General features: G+C 45.1%; 1 protein-coding gene across 3 annotated transcripts in view; it reads right to left on the minus strand.

The window, feature by feature from the left end:
• The window catches only part of PLA2G4E (phospholipase A2 group IVE), a 68,394-nt gene extending 47,436 nt beyond the window's left edge, over window positions 1-20,958 (minus strand). For all 3 annotated transcript variants that reach the window (XM_080930990.1, XM_080930989.1, XM_080930988.1), the window contains exon 1: window positions 20,445-20,958. In XM_080930990.1, the coding sequence (XP_080787116.1) occupies window positions 20,445-20,630 (186 nt within the window). In that variant the 5' untranslated portion in view covers window positions 20,631-20,958. The remainder of the gene's footprint in view (window positions 1-20,444) is intronic.
• Window positions 20,959-21,181: the final 223 nt, after the last annotated feature.

The raw sequence follows: 21,181 nt of genomic DNA on the forward strand, positions 1-21,181 counted from the left end.
CTGGCTGCTCACATCCTTCGTTTCATTCTCTGCATCAACCATCTATGCCGTCTCTGTACTGGATGGCATGAAGCTTGTTCCCATGTCGGGGGTTTTGTGTTTGCAGAGATTCCCCCTCCTGTGGCCTCATTCCCCACTCTTTGCAAAGCCGGATGCTGTTCCTCTGTCCTACCTCTGCTCAAGCGTTGCTTCCTCCAGGAGTCTGGCCTTGAGTAGGCTCAGTGACTTGGGCCTCTGCCGACCTCTTAGCTCCTCAACCACTGTAGCTATTAATTTAGTTCAGTTTATCATACTGTAGTTTGTCAGCCATCAAAGTTAATGTGTTGAGCCAGGCATGGTGACATATACCTACCTGTACTGCCAGCCCTCAAGAGGATTGCCACAGGTTTGAGACTAAGCTATGTGGTGAGTTCCAGGCTATCTTGGGCTACATGGTCAGACTCCCCTTCCACAATCTCAAAACAAACGAGCAAAACTGTTAATATCATGAGATGTTTCAGAACTTCTGACTAATGAACAAAAATATGTTTTGTTTTGTTTTGATTTGGGTCTGACCATGTAGCTATGACTGTCCTAGAACTCATTATGTAGACCAGGAAGGCCTTGAACTCATGGAAATTAACCAGGCCAACTTCTGGAATTAAAGACTTGCACCACCATCTCCAGCTTCCTAAATATTTTCTTTTGTAAATTGCTCAAACACTCTCTTCTGAGTATGTGCAGATGCCACAGCACGGAGCTCAGAGAACAGCTTCAATTGCCAGTCTTTGCCTTCTGCCTGTGTGAAACAGGGTCTCTCATTCACTGCTGCACACATCAGGCTGCCTGGCCCTGGAGCTTCCATGGCTTCTCTTGTCTTCACCTCTTGTCTCACTGCAGATGTCCTGGGATTGAAGGCATTTACTGCCACTCCCAGCTTCCTGTGGGTTCTGGGGTTTGAACCCAGATCCTCGCACCTGTTGCTTTACTCCTGCCCCTCCACCCTCAGCCATCTTCCCAGACTCATTTTCTTAATGTTAACAATGCCTGTGACTCATGAATATTTTCCCACCTCCTTTGACTTTATAAGGCCACAAAGCCCTGCTCAACATGCTGCAGAGCATTTGTGTCCACAGACCAACATTTCTTAATCCCACAAAGTCCCTGCTAATAAAACTTGTCACCTCTTGTCTCAATTAGATAATTGGCTTTATTTTTTTTCTGCTCCTGACTCTCTTATTCATGAGGCAAGATTGCTAGGAGTCTTTTGTACATTTGTATCTACTCCATCACTGTCTCCATGGTGAGGATAACCTTGTCATTGTGTCATGGTGAAAGATCTGGTTTCTGTCACATACAAGCCACATGAAGTTGAGTATGTCCACCTGCCAAGTCTCTCCATCTGTTAATGGAGGGACACAATAGAGTCCCCTCCCAAAGTGACTGTCAAGACTGGGGGATACAAAGGGCTTGGTTGGCATAGGGCTGGCTAGGGCAGTCAATCGTTTTTTTCTCAGTTTGACTGATTTTGGAATAGCCTAGGAGATACACATCTGGATATGTCTGTGAGGTTGTTTCCAGAGAGGTGAACTGAAGAGGGAAGAATATGTACAGCCTTATCCCATGGGCTGGGGTCCCAGACTAATAAAAAGGGAAAAGTAAGCTGAGTAACAGAACTCTTTTCTCTCTGTTCCAGACCTGGACGTAGTGTGACCGGCTGCCTCAGGATCCTGCTGCCACGTGATCCCCTACATGAGCTAAAGAAACCCTTCCTTAAGCCATTTTGGCTTATGTCATGAAAATTAATCAATCCACTGATTCTGTATTGCATGGCTGTCAAATGAGATGATCCACAACTGGAAGACATCATCTCTGAGCCAAGGGCGAACGGAAAAATAACACAAAAGTTTCAGGGTGATTGGGCCACATGTGGGGAGCTCAAAAGAGCTTGGCCAGTGGGGACCAAGAGGCTCCCAGAGGAAGATGCATGTGACCCTGCTCTTGAAGGAAGAGTAGGAGCCACATCAGCGAGGGGAACAAAGGGCATGATCAGGTGAGATAGCAAAGGCTGGATAGGTTTGGAAAGACGATTAAAGACTCAGCTAGAGAGACCAAGAGTCAATCTGGGTCCCCTGGCGTTGGCAGTGTGACTCCTGGAGGGACTTTGGGAAGGTAGTGTTTAAGAAAGAGCAGGTTTGAAGCCAAGTGTCACCATGAGCTATTCAGGTGTGGTAGTACAAGCCTTCAATCCTTGCACTTGGAAGGCAAAGATCTCTGGGAGTTTGAGGTCGTTCTAGTTTACTTAGTGGGTTCTAGACAAGCAAGAGCTACATAATGAGACCCTTTATTTAAAAAAAAAAGTGGGAAATGATGGCAAAAGATACTCAAGCAACCAAAAATGCAAGGTTTTTTTTTTTTAAGTAGAGTGAGTGCACCTGCCTGCATATGTACACACCTGTGCACACATTACACATACACACAAACATGTATGACAATAAAGAAACAGAGATCAAGTCTTTCGAGATGACAGGTAGCTGTCATTTCTGTGTGGCCTAGGTGAATAGAAAGGCAGGCATGCCTCTTTCAACAGCCAGTGTGGCTCTGGGGAATGAGTCATGGCTTGCCAAAGGCCCACTGGTTATCAGAATCTTTTCTTCTACTTGTGGGGCACAGCCTCTTGCCTAGCTCTGCAGACACATTGGTTTCTAGGACATTTTCCGTCACAGTCTTCGGCAGTGGGTCTGGGCCTGTGCAGCAGGGCTTTGGAGTGGGGTCTGCAGACGGGATTTGGAGGAGGGCCTGTGTCAGAGGGAGTGGTGGGAGACTGGTAAGTGCTATTCCCGTTTGCACCTTGCCTCTGGCCCTCCCCGACCTAGTCAGAGAGAGCCCTTCAACATCCATGCTCAGATTGCATCAAAGTCCTCTGCAGTCAGCCCATCCCCAGGTTGTCACTCATCTGCCTCGCATCACTGCAGATTGGAATCAACTTTCCCAGAGTGTCTCAGAAATGCAATCATTCACACCTTGTCCTTCTGCGCCTGGCTCCTTTTGTCCAGGTCACTGGAATGTCCTGGGATTGCTGTGTGTAACACATTTATTCTTTTTCATTACATTGTAGTGTTCTACTAGCAATGTTCCAGTTTTTTTTTTTTTTAACCTATCAGTCGAAGAGCAAAGTTGCTTCTAATGGTTAGCAGTTAGGATAAATCTACGATACATATTCGTGCACAGGTTTTTACATAAAACTGTTTTGGTTTACTTGATTACATACTTTGGAGTGGAGTGGCTAGGTCTGATTGATATTCTTAGTGATACCATGTTTGGGCTAGTGTGAAAATCTCAATCCAGTGGACAGAGATATTGATATTCTTAGTGATACCATGTTTTGGGCTAGTGTGAAAATCTCAATCCCTTACCCCTGCCTGATTCTCCCTCTCTTCTCTCAGCCATCCCCACCCACTTCTTCCTTTTCACCTCTTTTTGCCCTCTCCAGCTCTCCAATCAAGTTCCTAGATAACTTCCCTAGAGCAGCCTTCTTAATGCTGTGACCCTTTAATACAGTTCCTCATGCGTGGTGACCCTCAGCCATAATATTATTTTCACTGCTACTTTATAACTATAATTTTGTTACTGTTATGAATCATAATGTTAATATCTATGTTTTCTGATGGTCTTAGATGACCTCGTGAAAGGATAGGAGTCCAGACTCACAGCTTGAGGAACACCATACTGTATCCTTTAGCCACAAAGAGAGCATCTTTTGAAGAGAGGTATTGTTGAAGCACTGTCCAGCATTTAGAAGTCAATAGATCAATTCTTCCCAAACTTGGAGGATAAGTTATGTTGGAACTACATGGGTACACTTATTGGAAATAGAATTTATGTGTGAGATCAAAATAAATATCAAAATGAAAATTTTTCTGACTTACAAAGTCTCCAGTATTATCACCTATGAAAGTTTTCTGAGTATTCTAAAAAGATGGTTGAGGACCTCAGCATCCTCCTCATACAGCTCACAACAGGTTTCTCTGTATAACAGTCCTGCTGCCCTAGAACTTGCTCTATAGACAAGGCTGGTCTCAAACTTACAGAGATCCACTCACCTCTGCTTTCCGAGTGCTGGGGTACTATTATTTTTAAAGATTAGGATGAGATCATGAAGAAATTTCAAAAGGAAGCAAAGCTTAAAAATATACTAGAACATTTCCCCCAAAAGTGATAACCCTTATATGCAGCTATAATTAACTACTAATTTTCAATCATCATATGGACCACAATAACAAAACTCACCAAGAATTGGCACATAACTTGTAACACCATTGACAAACATAAAACTTAGGGGAAAAAATTTCAATGGAGCAGACAAATCAATAAATAAATAAACCAAGGAAGCCACACAAAAGATAATATTTCAATAGCCAGAATAAGTCCAAATTCATCTGCGGTGAGTAATTGTCCATTTGGCTGGATTTGGAGTTAGCTGGAGGCCCACCTCTGAGTTTATTTGTGATGCTGTTTCCAGAGAGGCTTAACTTAGGAAGAATGACCTCCCTCAATGTGGGTGGTGTTATCCCATTGGCAAGGGCCCTGAACTGAAGGAAAAAGAAATGCATGTCTCACTCTGCTTTATGGGTATGGATGTAATGTGGCAACAGCCACATGCCCTGAACTCTAAAACTGTTTGAAAGCTCACACTAGGAGGCCATAGGCAGTTGGGGGGCGGGGTCAGCCCTTCAGTTCTGCTGGGTGGCCTAATGGATGTAATGTTACCACTAAGTTGTTTATACACGGAGATTAGTGTTTACTAGATTTGGTTGGAGAAGCTCCCCCCATGCCCACCAGCAGGCAGTAGTAGCTGAACAGATTTATATTTGGTCAAAATGAGAAGAATAAACCACTGTGCAAAGCTCAGCCACAAATCTGGCTTCTATTATCACTCCCTCAAAGGTTCACAGCATATCTGGGAAGATGGGACAGAAGGAAAAAAGAAAAAAAAAAAAAAAAAAAAAAAAACAGAGGTTGGGGGAAGGGTGGAGGAATGGTGAACGCTTACTTCCAGCCATGACACTCTTTAAACAAGATCTGCACAGCACTGGGCCTGTCAATACCCTGTCATGGCAAGAAGAGGAGCTCATGGGACTCTGCCCCTCCCTGAGGATTTATGTGCTGCTAACATTTGCTAGAGGAGTGAGGAACATTTTCTTCAACAGTGAGGGCCATTGGTAGGATGCCAGTGTTTCTGCAAGATACCATTCATGTTGCTATAGGCAATTCTGATGAAACTCGCTGGGCCTCTCTCTCTCTCTCTCTCTCTCTCTCTCTCTCTCTCTCTCTCTCTCTCACACACACACACACACACACACACACACACACACAGAGTTCCTAATGGAAACTCTTAGAACAGCAGAGCTAGTTGATCATGACAGAAATGGCTCTGTGAGGAGCTGTCTGGTCTCCAGAAGTAGGCCTGAAGAAAAGGACAGCTTCTAGTTCCCATTACTTCTCTTTATTTCTGTTGTTGTTTTGTTTTGTTTGAGACAGGGTTTCTCTTCGTAGACTGTTCTGAAACTTGCTCTTCAGAGTAGGCTGGCCTTGAAATCACAGAGATCTGCCTGCCTTTGCCTCCTGAGTGCTGGGATTAAAGGCTTGGGCCACCATTTATTTTTTTTTATTAATTAATTTATTCTTATTATGTGCATTTGTGCTTTGCCTGAATGCATGTCTGTGTGAAGGTGTTGGATCTCCTGGGACAGGACTTACAGACAGTTGTGAGCTGCAATATGGGTGCTTGGAATTGAACCCAAATCGTTTGGAAGAGCAGCCAGTGCTCCTAACCACTGAGCCATCTCTCCAACTTCCCAGGTCCCACTTCTTAAAATAGGATTTTTTAAAAAAAAACAGAGCTTTATGTTGCTGTCTAGGAAAGCTGACTGTCATGTTGGAAAGGATTTGTGTTGTTGCTCTTGTCGTAGCTTAGAGTTGACTCAGCCTTACCAGTCTCCCATGAAAACACCAGTCATGGGAATTGAAAATCTTGGACAACTCCCAAAGGATCCGACCACCAGCCATGGGCACTCAACTGACTGTAGACATTTCTAGAAAACAGAGGGCTCTCTGGTATCAGGCTTGAAACCATGAAACCATGGCTTCAGACTTATCCATGAAGTCGGGAGAGAAAAAGCAGTGGAGTTGTTAGCCAGCTTCGAGTCTCGCCCACTTTGAGCTCAGTGATTCTCAACCTTCTTCAGGCTGTGACCCTCTGATACAGTTCCTCATGTTTATGACCCTGGCCATAAAGCTATTTTCGCTGCTACTTCAAAACTGTAATCTTACTACTATTATAAACCATAATGTAAATATCTGTGTTTTCTGATGATCTTAGGTGACCTCTGTGAAAAGGTCATTCAACTCCCCACCACCTTTAAAAAGGTTGGGACCCACAGGTTGAGAACCACTGCCCTAGAGAGACACCAGATAACCCTCATCCTTGGTCTAAAACCAAGCGTCTTCTAGCAGCCTTGCCAAGTCTCCCGAAAGCCTTCTGCAGTCAGGAGCCTCAACAGATGCTCAGGAGGATGTTGGGCAGATCTAGCAGGTTCTTCTCTGGGTTCATTTGGCCATGCTGCCTTGGCTGAGAAAGCTTCTTCACTGGTGTCTGTCTGTCTGTCTGTCTTTTCTAGCCAAGTCCCAGCAGAATAAAGTCAATCCTTACTGCCTCCATTTGGTTCAAACCCCTGAGGCAAAACTCTGCAGTCACTTCCCAAGAGTTCCAGAGCAGAAATAGGTCAAATGGTACCCAGAGCAGGGGGCTGACAGCACAGTAGAGGTTGCTGGGCCTCTCTATCAGCTTCAAATCAGTGCTCCTTTGTATTTAAAGAGGCAGTGTGCTGCACTGTAGAATATTGGCTGGGGCAGAAGTTGTGGGCCCCAGTCCCTGGGTTTTTTGCAGACCAAGTCAGTCCAGAACTCTAGGAATAAGGCTTGCCTTCTGCATTTTTATCTGCCAGATGAGAGGAGCCCTGTGTCCTCTCCTTTTGCTGGCCTTTGGGTGTGGCTTATTCCATATTGCTCAGTTGGACCATGCCATGCTTGAGCACCAGCATAGACTATGGTAAGATAGAGGTTGGTAGGGTACTTCTAAAATATGACAGAGACAGCACGTGGTAATGTGCATGGGGATGTGTGTGTTCTGTGAAGGTGTTATTCGTGCATTTCCCTGTGAGCCTGTGTATGTGAGTATGTGTGAGTGGGTGGCTGTGTGTGTATATCTGTGGGAGTGTATGGAAGTGTGTCTGTGTGTCTGTGTGTAGCTCTATTGTGTCTGTGTGCATGCATGTCTATATATGTCTATTTGTGTTTCTCTGTGTGTACATGTCTATGTGTGTCTGTCTGCAACTCTATGTGTATATGCCTGTGTAGCTGAGTGTCTGTGTCTCTGCACACCTGTTTTGTGTGCTTGTCTGTGTGCCTCTGTGTACACATGTTCATCTGCATGTTTGTCTATGTGAGATTGTTTCTCTGTGTGTGTGTGCATCTGGAAGTTATCAAGTCCAAAAGACACGGGGCAAATGGCTATCTGAGGTGCCTATTGGCATACTAAAGGGCATGTGGGCCTCCAGGCTTCCTCAGTGGCTCTTCTCATCCCACTCCCTAACTAAACTTCCTCTCTCCCAGCTTCTCGTTCCCTTCTAACCCTGACATTTTGTCCGTGTTCCCTCCTTTATTTTCCTCTCTTCGGCCCCTCTCCCCTGGTCTCCTTTGCACTCTTTCTTCATCTCTCCTTCTCCCCTTCTCTCTCTCTCCCTCCTCTCCTGGCCTGGTCTGGTCTGATGGCCACGTTCAGTCTACTGTTTTCTTTCTCCATTCTGGATCCTTCCAGATTCCTTTGGCTGCTCTTTCTCTCATATGTACAATGAAAACCTTTCCTTCAGACATTTCTTGAAGTGCTCAAGTGCTCGGTTTATACAGAGGTGGCTCCTGCTCTTCTCTGGACCTTTGGAAAGAAGATTCCTGCAACATCACAGAGAATAAGCCGTGGTCCCAGACTGGACCTGAGTGGCTTGCCTGTGGGGCTTGGAGTGTGATGTGAAAGGCTCATTTCTAACTGTCTCCTAAGCCTTAGCCCCACTGATGCAGCCCAACTTGGGATGAGTGTTAGCCCTGATCCTGGGAAACTACTCTGGGGCTTTTCCTGTTGTATTTAGTTGGTTTTAATGTTTAAGTAAATTTGCGCCGGGGATATGGTGGCCGAGTTGGCTCTAGTGACACAGTGAGACCTTGTGGTGTGATGAGTGAGTCCCCACCTGGTACAAATCTCTTAGTCTCTGCCCAGCCTCTTCTTTACTCCATCCATGTAAAGAAGGTTGTACAAAGCAAAAGTCAGGGCCAGACATTCTGGATGCTCTGTAAGAAGGGCATTGTGACACAGGGAACTCCAGCAGCTCTTGCTGTAGTCAAAGCAGTAATCTGGGTGACACCTGGATGAAGCCACAGGTGCAGAGGACATACAAAGGCACTTTCTATCTGCTTAAGCTTCCACAAATCTTGTCCCAGTTACTCTGCCTCTGGTGTTGAAGCAGTTCTGATACCTGGCCAACCCTTCTGTTGCAAGTCTGCACTTTGGCTTCTATGGGAAGGGATGGAAGACATGAAGACATGGTGGTATTCTCTCTCTCTCTCTCTCTCTCTCTCTCTCTCTCTCTCTCTCTCTCTCTCTCTCTCTGTGTGTGTGTGTGTGTGTGTTCTGGACTGAACTGAGTCCCTTGCACCTTTTGATGAGGGCAGGTCCTCTGGGATGTGACACCTAAGATGGGAGTCACCTGCTTGTGTCTGTGCCTTCAGGAATCCACTCTCTAGTTCCCCCACTCTGCTCCGGTCTTTCCTCTGTCCTGAGTCCGGAAGCCACCCTATCACCCATCCACTCCCCCACCCACTCCCATTGTATTGGCAATGAAAAAACTTCTCTGGACAGCCCGTGAATCACCCATCACATTCCCACACTGGTGTTTATATCTGTTGAGAGGGCAGGGCTGCTTGTTCTACCCAGAGCCAGAGATACTCCTGGCCACAGGTGTCAGCTGCTCTCTCCTAGCAGGAAGTTGTGATTGAGAAAAGGGCAAAGGACAGTCTGTGACAAGATCAGCAGATGGGACAAAGTAAGGTAAAGGTGACCACAGGGAAGTCACAGGAAATGAAGTCATGGCTTGAGCTAGTTCAGATAAGAATTCCCAAATGTCTCAGAAATATGTCTGATTATTGTATGTTGAATAGAAGAAAATGTATATTAATTTTAAATTAAATAAACATTTCAAAAGAATTCACAAATAACCTTGACACTTGAGCTTCCGGATGCCTTTTTGCACCCAAAAGATATGAAAAGGACAGGGAGAGGGTTGGGGGCTGACTTGCTTTTCTGCCCCTAGAAAAGCATTGTCCGTATCTTCTAATCCAAGTCCTTCCTTTTCAAAATGTATTAAGCAATGATATGCAAAGTTGTGATTTATAAGAAATAATCAAGGGAACACCCAGGAACCAATCCACTACCCAGAACAGAAGCCTTCCTCCACCCTGGGGGAGGGGCACTCCCACCATTCCATGTGTCAATCAGATGAAGCCCAATCCAGTGCATCCTTGGAGGCCCACACTCCTCACTCTTTTCTGCACAGGAATGGATTCCCACAATATAGCCGGTAAAATGTTTTAAACAGTTTATAAATGCTATTCTTCAAGAAGATGCGTTCTATAGTTGGATGTGGGGAAGCCACATTAGGGTTAGGAATGAGGTTAGCGATAGGGGTTTGAGGTCAGGGTTAGGGTTAGCTGAGGTCATCCTCAGCTCCATAGAAAGTTCAAGGACATCCTGGGCTACATGAGATCCTATCTCAAAACTAACAGCAAAAAAGTTGAAGTTGAGTATTTATTTTACTACAAACATATTCTCCTCTCCACTCACCCTGCTTGAAAGAGTCACATATTTTGGTAAGTCTGGATCTGGTTTATTTGTTTCCATGGCTATGAGCAACAAATCTAATACATTTACTAGTAATGATATAATTATATGAATTCTTATAAAAATAAGTGGGCAATCTTAATTTTCCCATAAAAATAGTAGTCACAAGAGATAAAATATCCTCGTAGGGCAGGTGTGGTAGCATATGTCTTTATTTCCAGCACATGGGAAGCAGAAGCTGTTGAATCTCTATGAGTTCAAGGCCACCCTAGTCTACATAATGAGATCCAGGCCACCTAAAGGGCACATAAGACCCAAGGTGGGGACGAAGAGCTGAGAGACGAGAGAGAATAGTCTATGCAAACTATAAAAAGTTTACAGAAACTCCGTAGAAAGCTGTAAAGGTTATCACAGACAGGGTCAGAAAATGGAGACATCATACCTGCCCGAAGGGAAAAATAAGACTATTAACTTCTTTCTGAGTCAATCATACATTTAACACAATCAAATCTCCAGTTAAAAACATGGGGAGCAATGGTCTAAAATATTCTAAAATCTATGCAGAAGAGTGAAAATTAAAAAAAAATTTCAGTGAACTTAAATGGAAACAATTAAGGATAAAAAGTAATTCTAATAATAATTCTATTAACTCCAGTAAATGTATTTTAAAGTTACAGTTTTTGAAGCCCAGAGAGTCAGAAAACCAACCCATTGTTACTTGTGCATGAAATTTACATATGAAAGCTCTGGCTTTCCCAGTAGGGGAACGATGTATGTGATAAATTATACTGGAAAAATAACCACTGTTCCTATTTTGCCACTTGAGGAAAAATGAGTTAAAACGGTATCCCACCCTTCAGCTGGTTATTATCTTAATCATCACTAATGAGGAAGTAAGATATGAACCGAGATGAAGCTAGGTATAGACACGTGCCTATATTTCCAGGGTGAGGACCTTGGGGCCATCCTCAGCTACACAGTGAGTCTGAGACCAGCCTAGGCTAAGTGAGACTCGAAAAGGAGCAGGTGGAAGGTCTGGACTGATGGCCTAGTGCTTAAGGGCACTGGCATCTGGGTTCAATGATCAGTGCCTACATGGCAGCCCACGGATGCCTGTAATTCCACTTCCAGGGGATCTGGGCAGGAACAGACACACATTCAGGCAAAATACCAATGCATATAAAATAAAAAAAAATTATTTTAAAAAAAACAGTGACAAACACAAAATAAAGTTTAAAACTTCTTTTTTAAAGGGTTTGTTTTGTTGTCTTATGTATATGAGTGTTGTGTGTGTGTGTGTGTGTGTGTGCGCGCGAGTGTTCCTTTTGTGCCGTCAGTGACCCAGGAGATAGGAAGATGGGGTTGAATTCCCTGGAGCTAGAGTTCAAACTGTTGTGAGCCACCATGCTGGTGCTGAGATTTGAACCTGGGTTGTCTGAATCAGTGAGCTATCCTTTCAGATGTTTTTAAGCCTGAAGACCCAAGGTTGCTGTCTAGAATCCACATGGTGGAAGGAGAGAGAGAACAGCCTACAAGTTGTCCTGTGACCTCCACATGAGGTCTGTGTCATCTAGCCACCTCCCCCAGACCAATGTGAAAAATAAACTGTGGTACAATGCAGAGAAATAAGCCAGTAATTCTGACTGTGTGCATAGCAAACAGTCTCTGTGTTAAGACAACCATACAGAATCTGACCAAGTTACAAATGTATTTGCTAAGAAACTAAGTGTGATGGCTCACACCTATGATCTTGGCAGTCTAGAGGCAGGTAGATCTCTGTGAATTAGAGGTCCAGCCTGGGTAACACAGTAAGACCCTATCTCAAAACAAAACAAAATAAGCAAATGAAACCAAGAAAGGCAAAACTTATGCTGATTAATTTTCCCAGGAAATAGAAATCACTCTGAAATTAATATTAAAAGGCAAATAGAAGAACTTAAAAGAAGTGGGATAATGACTGGTTCAGTAAAGTACTTGCCTTAAAAACATGAGGACTTGCTTGAGTTTAGTCCCAGAACAAGCATTTAAAAATAAAATAAAATAAAGCCAGGTGTGGTGGGAGCATGTACAATCCCATCTGTGGAGGTAGAGACAGGCCCTGGGGCTCACTGGCCAGCCAGCCTAATCTTGTTTGTGGGTTCCAAGCCAATGAAAGAGACAGAGACAGAAACAGAGACAGAGAGAGACAGAGAGAGACCCTGGCTCAGAAAAACAAAGTGGAGGATAATATACCACAGGTGCATACACACACACACACACACACACACACACACACACACTTCTGCTTGGCTTTCTGATGTTCTTAAGTCTTCAGTGAAGGCCCACCTGAGCTTCAGGGTCAGTTCAAGACAAGCCTGGCAAAAGTCAGACCGTTTGAAAAAAAAAAAAGGAGTGAGAAGAGGTTTGGGGCGCTCAGGGTGTGCATGAGGCCGTAAATATAATCCCTGTGCTGAAAACAAGAGCAGACAAATCACCTGGGGACAGTAAAGCTCCCTGGCTGGGGCTGTGTAGGGAGAGCCTGGCTAGGAGATTCCGAGAAAATTCCTGTGCTGGCAAGGAGGCCAGTCTCTTATCTAGGCAATCTGTTTCAGCAGTACAATTCTGTTACCCTCTTGCCCCAATGCTGAGGACAGCTGTAATCCTAGCTGCTTGCTGAGCCTGTGGGAAGGAGAGGCCTTGGATGCTTGGTGTGGCAAATGGTAATTGTAGCAATTTCACTACTTAGCAAGGACAGGGCCAATCAGGCCTAGAAGAGAGAGTTACTTTAGGGGAGGTAAGCTTTTGGGCCCCAGAAAGTGAGGAGCTGGGGGTGGTCACTTACCTTTCTCAGAGTTAGCTCTATAACTCATCTCTCTAACGACTTTGGCAGAAACATGGAACCCCTAGTCCATGCTGGCTAATACCCCCTCCCAAATGGTACAGATATCTAGGGAACACCTGCAGTGTGGAGGTGGGAGACACCAAAAGCAAACCAGAGATACCTCTGACCAAAAGCCTTCGATAACGACAACAAAGCCTGCGACAACAACTTCACAGAGAGACAAAACCCTCCCCAACAAACATAAAGGAGAGAGTACATGTGGAGTCTAGGTAGGTAGCATTAGGCAATTATTTTCTCTGATTAATTTTTTTTCCCTGAGCAAAACTGGATCAATAACATTCATTTCACAGGCTACTTGTAGGGGTAATACACTCAGAACAGTGTGTGTTATCTCTGTGTCTCCATGTGTGTCTCTCTGTTTCTGTCTCTCTGTGTCTGTGTCTGTCTGTCTGTCTGTCTCTCTGTTTCTCTCTGTCTTCTCTCTCTCTCTCTAACACATACACACACACACACACACACACACACACACACACTGGTTGCAATAACTACCATGCAGAGTCTTACATATAACAGATTTTAATAGCATGTAGCAATCAACAACTTTATAATTTTTTTTCAGGACAAATAAATGGAAGACACTAATTGTAAGAGAACCTGAAGGCCAGGGAACCTAATGGTGGGCTTGGGACTTTAGGGACAGCTTCAGCCATTGATAGCAAAGATATTTGAATGCCTCCCCTTGGAACTACGTTCCAGATTCCAGATGCCCAAATCTCTGTGATAGCTGTGTCTCCCAGTAAAGTAGATCTACAAGATAGAGAGTGAATAAACACCAGCCATTATTATCAGTAGCTGGGCAAACGTTGAGAACAGGGTACCAGAAGGACTAGAGGAAGAACCAGGGCCTCCCAGGGCAGGCATCCTTAGTGCTGCAGCTGAAAGATTAGCTGTGTCGGGGCTGCAGAGAAGAGCCTCCCAAACAAAGACTACATCGTATGAGCCGCTGAGAGGCAGGAAAGGCTGGCAAATGCGGAAGGAGGTGAAAAGTAGCCCGGAAGGTGGCTCACATGACTTTGAAAGCCATGGCTAACATAAATAAATAAATTTGTATTTTATCGTAAGGGATGGATGCCATTGGGAGGTATTAAGCAGAGGGATGATGTAAGAGTGCTCTGCCTGAGGGGCAGTATGCAGGCTTGGCAGGATGGGGAGCGGAAGAGGAGCTGCAAGTGGCTCAGGCAGAGAACAGGCCAGGATGAAGGAAGGATCTTGAGGAGTGATGGAATTCAAGGCTGACAGAGAAGAACCTACCACATATGGTGATGGAGTGACAGAGGCAGAAGGTGACCTGGTACAACACAGAGGGACAGTCCTGAAGAAAACTTCCTCAGGTACCCGATTCAGCGACCGAGCCTTGAGATGGATCTTAACCTGCAGGCAAGGTGTGAGGGACAGTCTTAGACCCCAGGAGGGTTGGCAGCAGGATCCGGAAAACGAGGAGAAATGAGCTTGCCTCACTATGCGTAGGTGGCCCAGAATAGGGCAGGCCTTGCCAGGAGGGAAGGGTGTGAGCTGTGGACTGTGGGGTGTGAACCTTGCAGGGTGGGAACTGAGGTGTGGCCTCTAGAGTCAAGAGTAGATACGAACTTTGATGGTGGAGATAGTGGGAAGCCGGGAGCTTCCCCGGGCAGCAGCAGGCTGAACAAGCACTTCTGGGGACTGCGGAAGCAAGCTGGCCTGGAGATTCAGCATCCTGAAAGTTCTGGACCACCTCCTCTGTGCTCAGGAAGACAGCCTGTGCTGGGATGCCTAGAGAAAAGAGCTCTTGGCTCTTTTCGTACTGAAATAGCACACCTCCTTCCTGGTTCATTACAACCCTGTTGTCTGTTTCTTTTCATTCTGCTTGTGTATTTTGTTGACTTTGCTTTGGGGTGTCTGATGGTAGACAACAGAAGGACTCTGCCTCTTTTGTCCATTGCCAATCTCACCCTGTGCAGTGGTTTTTCAAGCTGTTGGTATTTTGTGGCTGATGATGCAAGTCAGTTGGCACAGGGCTAGCCTCTCAGGCTGGGAAACGCTGGATTTGACCTTCAGCACCACATAAAATGGCTATGGTAGCTCAGGCCTGTAACCAGGACACTTGGGAGAGAGAGGCAAGAGGATCATGAATTCAGGGCTATCCTCAACTACATAGCAAGTTCAATGGCAGTCTGGAATTCATGAAATCATGTTTCAAAAAAAATCTTATTTTGCTTCATGTATTCAAACATATTATCTTTCTACTAAGTTACTAAGCTTGTCAATTGTCTACATGCTATTTCTATTTGAAGGTATCTCAAGTTTCAGATGTCTAAGACAAGGACTGGAGATACAGCTCAATGGATGGACACTGGTCTAGCATGTGCAAGGCCCTAGGTTCAATTCTCTGCACTATAAATAAAACTAAAGTGTCTAAGACAGAAACCTCTAGTCCCTTTTACCCCAAGCCATGTCAACTCTAGCGTCCCTCACCCGATTAATAGAACCCTGCAGTTTCTAAGGCAATAAACTAAGCAATGTCTGTGACTGCTTATTTCATAATCAACTTATCACTGAGTCTTATAGGTTCTATTTCCAGAAGGGGCCAAGAATCTGTTGATTTCTCCCACCCCTAGTTGGGCCACCAGCCTTGGTTACAGCTAAAACTGCCATATTTGTTTTCCTGGATCTCCTGTCCCCAGGTGGCATCCTCCACTGATGTCCCAACACACAGATGAAATCACTGCTTAGGCTGGAGCTCTCCAGTGGCTTTTTTTGGACCAAAGAAGGAAGCTAAGAAGGCTGCTTCTGTAGCATCTGGTCCAGACAGTCCTGACCTTATCATGACCCCTGATATGCTGATCTCTTCCCCTGCTTTCTGACCATCAGACACCCTGGTTATCTGTTTCTAAAACCAATAAAACTTGTGTCTACCTCAGGGCTTTTGCACTTAGGGATGTGTTCTTTTGGAAACATGTTCGAATCATTCCACTCATCCTGAAAATTTTCATTTAAAAGTTAACAAAATATCTGCCAAACCGTCTCTGCTGACACACACTTCCTCCCATATACCAGAATAGTCCTATACTTATTCTGAGGCTGTCCTACCAGCGTATGTGTAGGTTGCATGAGGGCTGGATCGCACATGACCTGTTCAGTGGTATCTCCCACTCCTAAAGCGATCCTAGGCACATAGTGGGAACTCAATAAATATTTGTTCAATGAATGAAAAGAAGAGCCGCCTTTGATGTGCTTCCTGGTTTTCTCAGGAGAATGTGGCAAGCCCTAGAAGGGTTACCCAAGAATGTAGGGTAGGGAATGTAACTCCAAGAAGGGAGGCCTAATCAGCCTGATAAGCTGTTATTTACCGGAGGCTATATGCTGTCCAGAAAGAATAGTTCACATGGGTGGTTCTAGACGGAACCCTCCAAAGGCCAAAACAGAGAAGGGAGAAGAAACCATTTGAGAATTAGTAGGCTGTTCCTCCGAAAGCTACCATGTGATTATTATCAACGACTTCACGTACACCATATGTGCCCACAGGTCCCCAGTCACACACGCCCCCCGCCCCCTGCCATGCCCCCGGGAGAGCTGGCTGAGGCTGTGGCCATTTAATCTCTACACATTTTACAAAGGTCTTAATGGATGACCACCTGACTGGCCACTGAAAAATATCATGGAAATTGACAATTCACTCTAGAGCCCAACTTGACTATAGAGGACCTAGTATGGAATGTTAGCCAGCCATAAGGATTATAATTACAAAGTCCCAGCACTATAGGTCAGTGCTAGAGCTACTTTTTCTTGCCTGCCATTTTTGATGCCCTCGGTTTGATGTCCACTACCACACCCAGAAACACAAAAATGTAATTATGAACTTTTAGCTTTAATCTAAAACACATACCTTAATTTCAGTATAAAAATACCCTGGGATAGATATGCCCAAATATTATAAGCAATAGTTGTATAAATGTTATCTAGGAAAAAAAAACTAAAGGAAGATTATTGTAGTAGGTTGAATGGTTTACAGTAGATCTACCTCAACGTTTTTCAGCCATCTTACTATAACTATGATTGATGACAATTAAAGAAATGTTTGCAAATAACTAATACAGGAGTTCAAATCTTCTGAACATGAAGAAATGATAAATGTCTGATAGGTACATCTACTTCAATGTCACACTGTGTCCCACAAATATATGAAGCTGCTATGTGCTAAAATATTTTTGGTTTGTTTAGGTTTGTGTGTGTGTGTGTGTGTGTGAGAGAGAGAGAGAGAGAGAGAGAGAGAGAGAGAGAGAGAGAGAGATGCTGAGGTTGAACCCAGGACCCTATGCAAGTGAGTTCTGGGTAACTGCTGTACTACTGAGCTATCACTCCAACCTCCAAATATATTTAATTGATTATTTTTTAAAGATCCATTGTAATTATGTGCATGTATCTGTGCATGGGTTTGTTCGTGTGAGTACAGGAGCCTCTGAGTGAACAGAAAAGAACGTCGAATCCCTGGAACATTCGATTGTCCTTTTGTACCGCACGGCAGCAGTTACCTCATCCCTCCTGCCTGGTTACTGTCCTGTGCAGTTACCCTCCCGCTTGTTAGCCACCCTCCCTCCACCTTCCCTACCTGGACTCCAGTACCCATTGTTCTATTCTTGAGTAGGTCCGTTTTCTACACGTACAAGGTGGCTATGAGCTAAGCTGGGACCTCCTGGAGGAGTATATATGCTGTTAGCTGCTGAGCCGTCTCCCCGGCCCCGTCCAGTATATCTTCAAAAGAGACTTTAAGCTGGGCATAGTGACACAGAAACAGGCAGATCTGTGGGAGTTGGAGGCCAGTCTGATCCACACAGTCAATTCCAGACCAGGGCTGAAGCTGGTCTTTGATACTTTGTGGATTCTCTTTTTCCCACCGCCCCCCTCTGGTTTTATTCCTATCACTACATGGGAGAGAAAGACGGTTGGAGGGGAGGGAGAGAGATGGTGATCTCTGAATCTAATTTCTTTCATACTAATAAGCCTCAATCAACCCCCCTGTGTGACCACCAACCACCAACCCTGCATATCAAGGCTCTGGCATTTATTTACCCTCCAAAAAGTTCCCAGAATTCCAAATGTTACGCAATCACAAAAATTATCTGCATCTGAAAAAAAAAAAAATCATGTTTCTAGTAGAGCAGGAGACAAATCCCATAGTCAGCTGCTGTGAACAGTCCCGAGCAGCCCCACAACCTTATGCCTGGGATTTAAACCAAAGTACATTCTTATAATATTTCTGTGGTTTTAAAGAAACCAAAATTCTAGATTCCTCATATACAGTGCTATGTAGAAAAACCTTATCTTAAAATAAATAAATAAATAAATAAATAAATAAATAAATAACCCCCCCAAAGAAACCTTGAAAGCAAACCTTAAGCTTATTTAAAAATTAATATTAGATGAAGCATATTTTATTGTATTAATATTATATATGAAGTGGTATTCATAAAAACTAAATAATAAAGTATAAGAAATGAAATGTCTTCCTGTGGTGGTCTATGTCCCAGATAGGTGGCCTCTCTACTATGAAGCAAGAGGAAAAAAAGATAAGGGCATCACAGATAGTACCTCATTCCTAAACCCCAGTAATGTGGAAATGGCAAAGGCAGAAGAGAAGAAACCTAAGGATGGCCTCCTCGGGTGCCGGGGCCCTGTGCTAAGCAGCTTATCAACTTCTTACCTGCTATTTCTCCATAGATAAGGAAATAGAAAGGCCAAGGAATCACGGAAGTCTTGTGAGCTAACAGGATGCCAGATGACAGAGCAAGGGGTGGAGTCCCATCTGACTCCCAAGGTTCTCACCCCTTCCTATGAGACCAATGCTGAATCGCTGGGCTTAACTCCCCACCATCATTTTTAGCTGCACCTCTGCAGTGAGTCAGGAGGCATAGGATGCTGGGCAGGCAAGGACAGGCCAGTGACTTGATTAACAAGGCGAAGGGGAGGAAGGCTGTCCCAACCCCTGCCTGTCCTTTTTGCATATAGCAAGAGAATGCCTAGCTGGCTTCCCAGACACCAGTTTCTGGGAAGAAGGTGTACAAGGAAGAGGAAGGAAAGAAAGGACTCGCTAGACTTAAGGACCGGTGCACTTTGGGGAAGGGGAAATTCGAGGCCAGTGCAGGGCTGAGAAGTTGGAAAATCCTGGGGGTTCTTGGCTGTTCATTATCTGTGACTCTGAGAAGGGACATAAGAGGTGCCATACTTGTATAGAGTATCACCTTGGCTAAGGGGTGGAGCCATGTCCATCACAACACTGCATCTTCTGGAAACAAGTATGATGACCCTGTGGTTAGGGGTCAGGATGGACCCACCAAGCCAGGGGCCAGACAGAGGGGAGAAGAGAGAATCGTGGGGTTTGTAGGAGATGAGGAGTCCATAGCCAGGCCAGGCTCGCTGCTGTAGAACTCAGAGTGTGAATCACCATTTCTTCCCAAATCCCTGGCAGCAGATAGAGGGAGACAGAAAATGATAGCTGACTCCTTTTGGCTTTTGTACAGTACTAAATTTATCAGATAGGACTTATTCAAGGTGTTGCCTTTCCCTGCCCAATAGGCAGGGCTGTGAGAAGACCAAATCAGAACATTCCCTCAAACTTTCTCTCAGTTGCATGTTACCACATGAATGGCACTGCTGTGGACGCGTGTGGACTGTGTATTTGAGCACTTGGCACGGTGTGTACCAGGTACTATGCTAGGCTCTTCACAAGCACGGCCTTACTCTTTCTTCTCAGCATTTCATGGATAGGAATAGATGCCCATCTCTCTTAGTCCCTGTTCTTCTGTGATGAAATACCGTGACCAGAGCAACTCTTACCGGAGAAAGCATTTAACTGGGGGCTGGTTTATAGTTTTAGAGGCTTAGTCCATTATTAGCATGGCAGGACTATGGTGGTGGATTGGGCAGGCATGAGGTTGGAGAAGTAGTTATATCTGATCTGTAGGTTAGGGGGTGGGGTGAGATGGGTGGGGGAGGGGATTGGTCCTGGCAGGGGCTTTGAAACCTCCAAGCCCCTGCCCCCCAGTGACACACTTTCTCTAACAAAGCCACACCTACTAGTCCTTCTACTTCTACCAAAGAGTTCCACTCCCTGGTGACTAAACATTCAAATGCCAGAGCTGATGGGGACCATTCATATTCAAACCAGGTTCCTTCACACTGTTGAAGAGATGGCTCTGCAGTTCAGAGCACTTGCAGCTCTTCCAGAGCACCTGTGTTTGAACACTCATCTGGAATTCCTGCTCCAGGGCATTTGACTCCCTCTTTTGCCCTTGTGAATAACTAACTGTACACATGACATACACTCACACAGTCGGACACATATACAAAGCTTAAAAAAAAAAAGATGCCTAATATCTCCAGGCTTTATAGTCTCACCAAGTGCATATATGAACCCCAACCTAGCTGAGTATTGGATAGATAGAAGGTGCTTAGTGAAAGGTTGCAAATTTTGTTAGCCAGTTTTCTGAACACAAAGAGGTAAGGTAGGGTAGTGGGGTTGGGGAGGGAACACCACCAGGAAAAGAAAGAAACAAAGTCTGGGCTTTAAACAGCAAGAATACAGGTGACCTAATTCAGAGTCAGGAAAGGAGGGTCAAGTTTAAAGGGACAGGTTCCTTTTCCCTCAGAAAACAGACATACCTGAGAGTTGCTAGGAGGCACGGGAAGCAAAGGTGGGGGCACAGCAGTCTGTAGGTCCTGTGCATCTTCAAATCCACTGCGATTTCGTCCTGACCTGCTGTCTTCTTCCCCCTGTGGGTTCTGTGGGACGGACATGCTGGTCCCCAGGCCGTGGTGGCCTTCTGAGGCGTGGGTCATACCAGCCATGCCCACCTCACTGGAGCGTGGGATAGACTGCGCCGAGCTGGAGCTGGTTCTTTAAAACAAGGTGTCTTCTTGGGGGCATCCTCAAAGAAAGGAAAGGCGCCAGCAGGTTCCTCCTGGAGAAATGTCATATGAATTATTAAGGTGGGAGGGAAGGAGGTCACAGCTTCGCTAAAGGAGCTCCGGAAACATTTCGAGCAACCTTGGCAAAAGAAAGATTCCGATTCCTTGCTAAGCAAAGGGTCAGCAGGCAGCAAGGACTGCGCCGCCCACACCACAGCAGGTAGCGAGTGCTAGGTGCCAGGAGACAGGGAGACCGGCTTTGCAGAGGTGCGATTCAGGCTCGGGGCTATCTCCAGCTCTGCACTGCAAGAGCTATTATTAAGCGTGAAACTCAATATATTCCAGAGAAGGGAGGGGGGAGATGGCGAAATGGCTGAAGCTAGCAGGCTTTGAAGGAGACTCGCGTTCTCGGGTCCGTAAAGGTCGGTTGCTGCTCTGCACCCCGCATCTCTATTTTGAGCTCTAAAAACAAATACCCACCTCTAGGCTCT

The sequence above is a fragment of the Micromys minutus genome, assembly GCF_963924665.1.
Source record: "Micromys minutus genome assembly, chromosome: 17".
Classification (NCBI taxonomy): domain Eukaryota; kingdom Metazoa; phylum Chordata; class Mammalia; order Rodentia; family Muridae; genus Micromys; species Micromys minutus.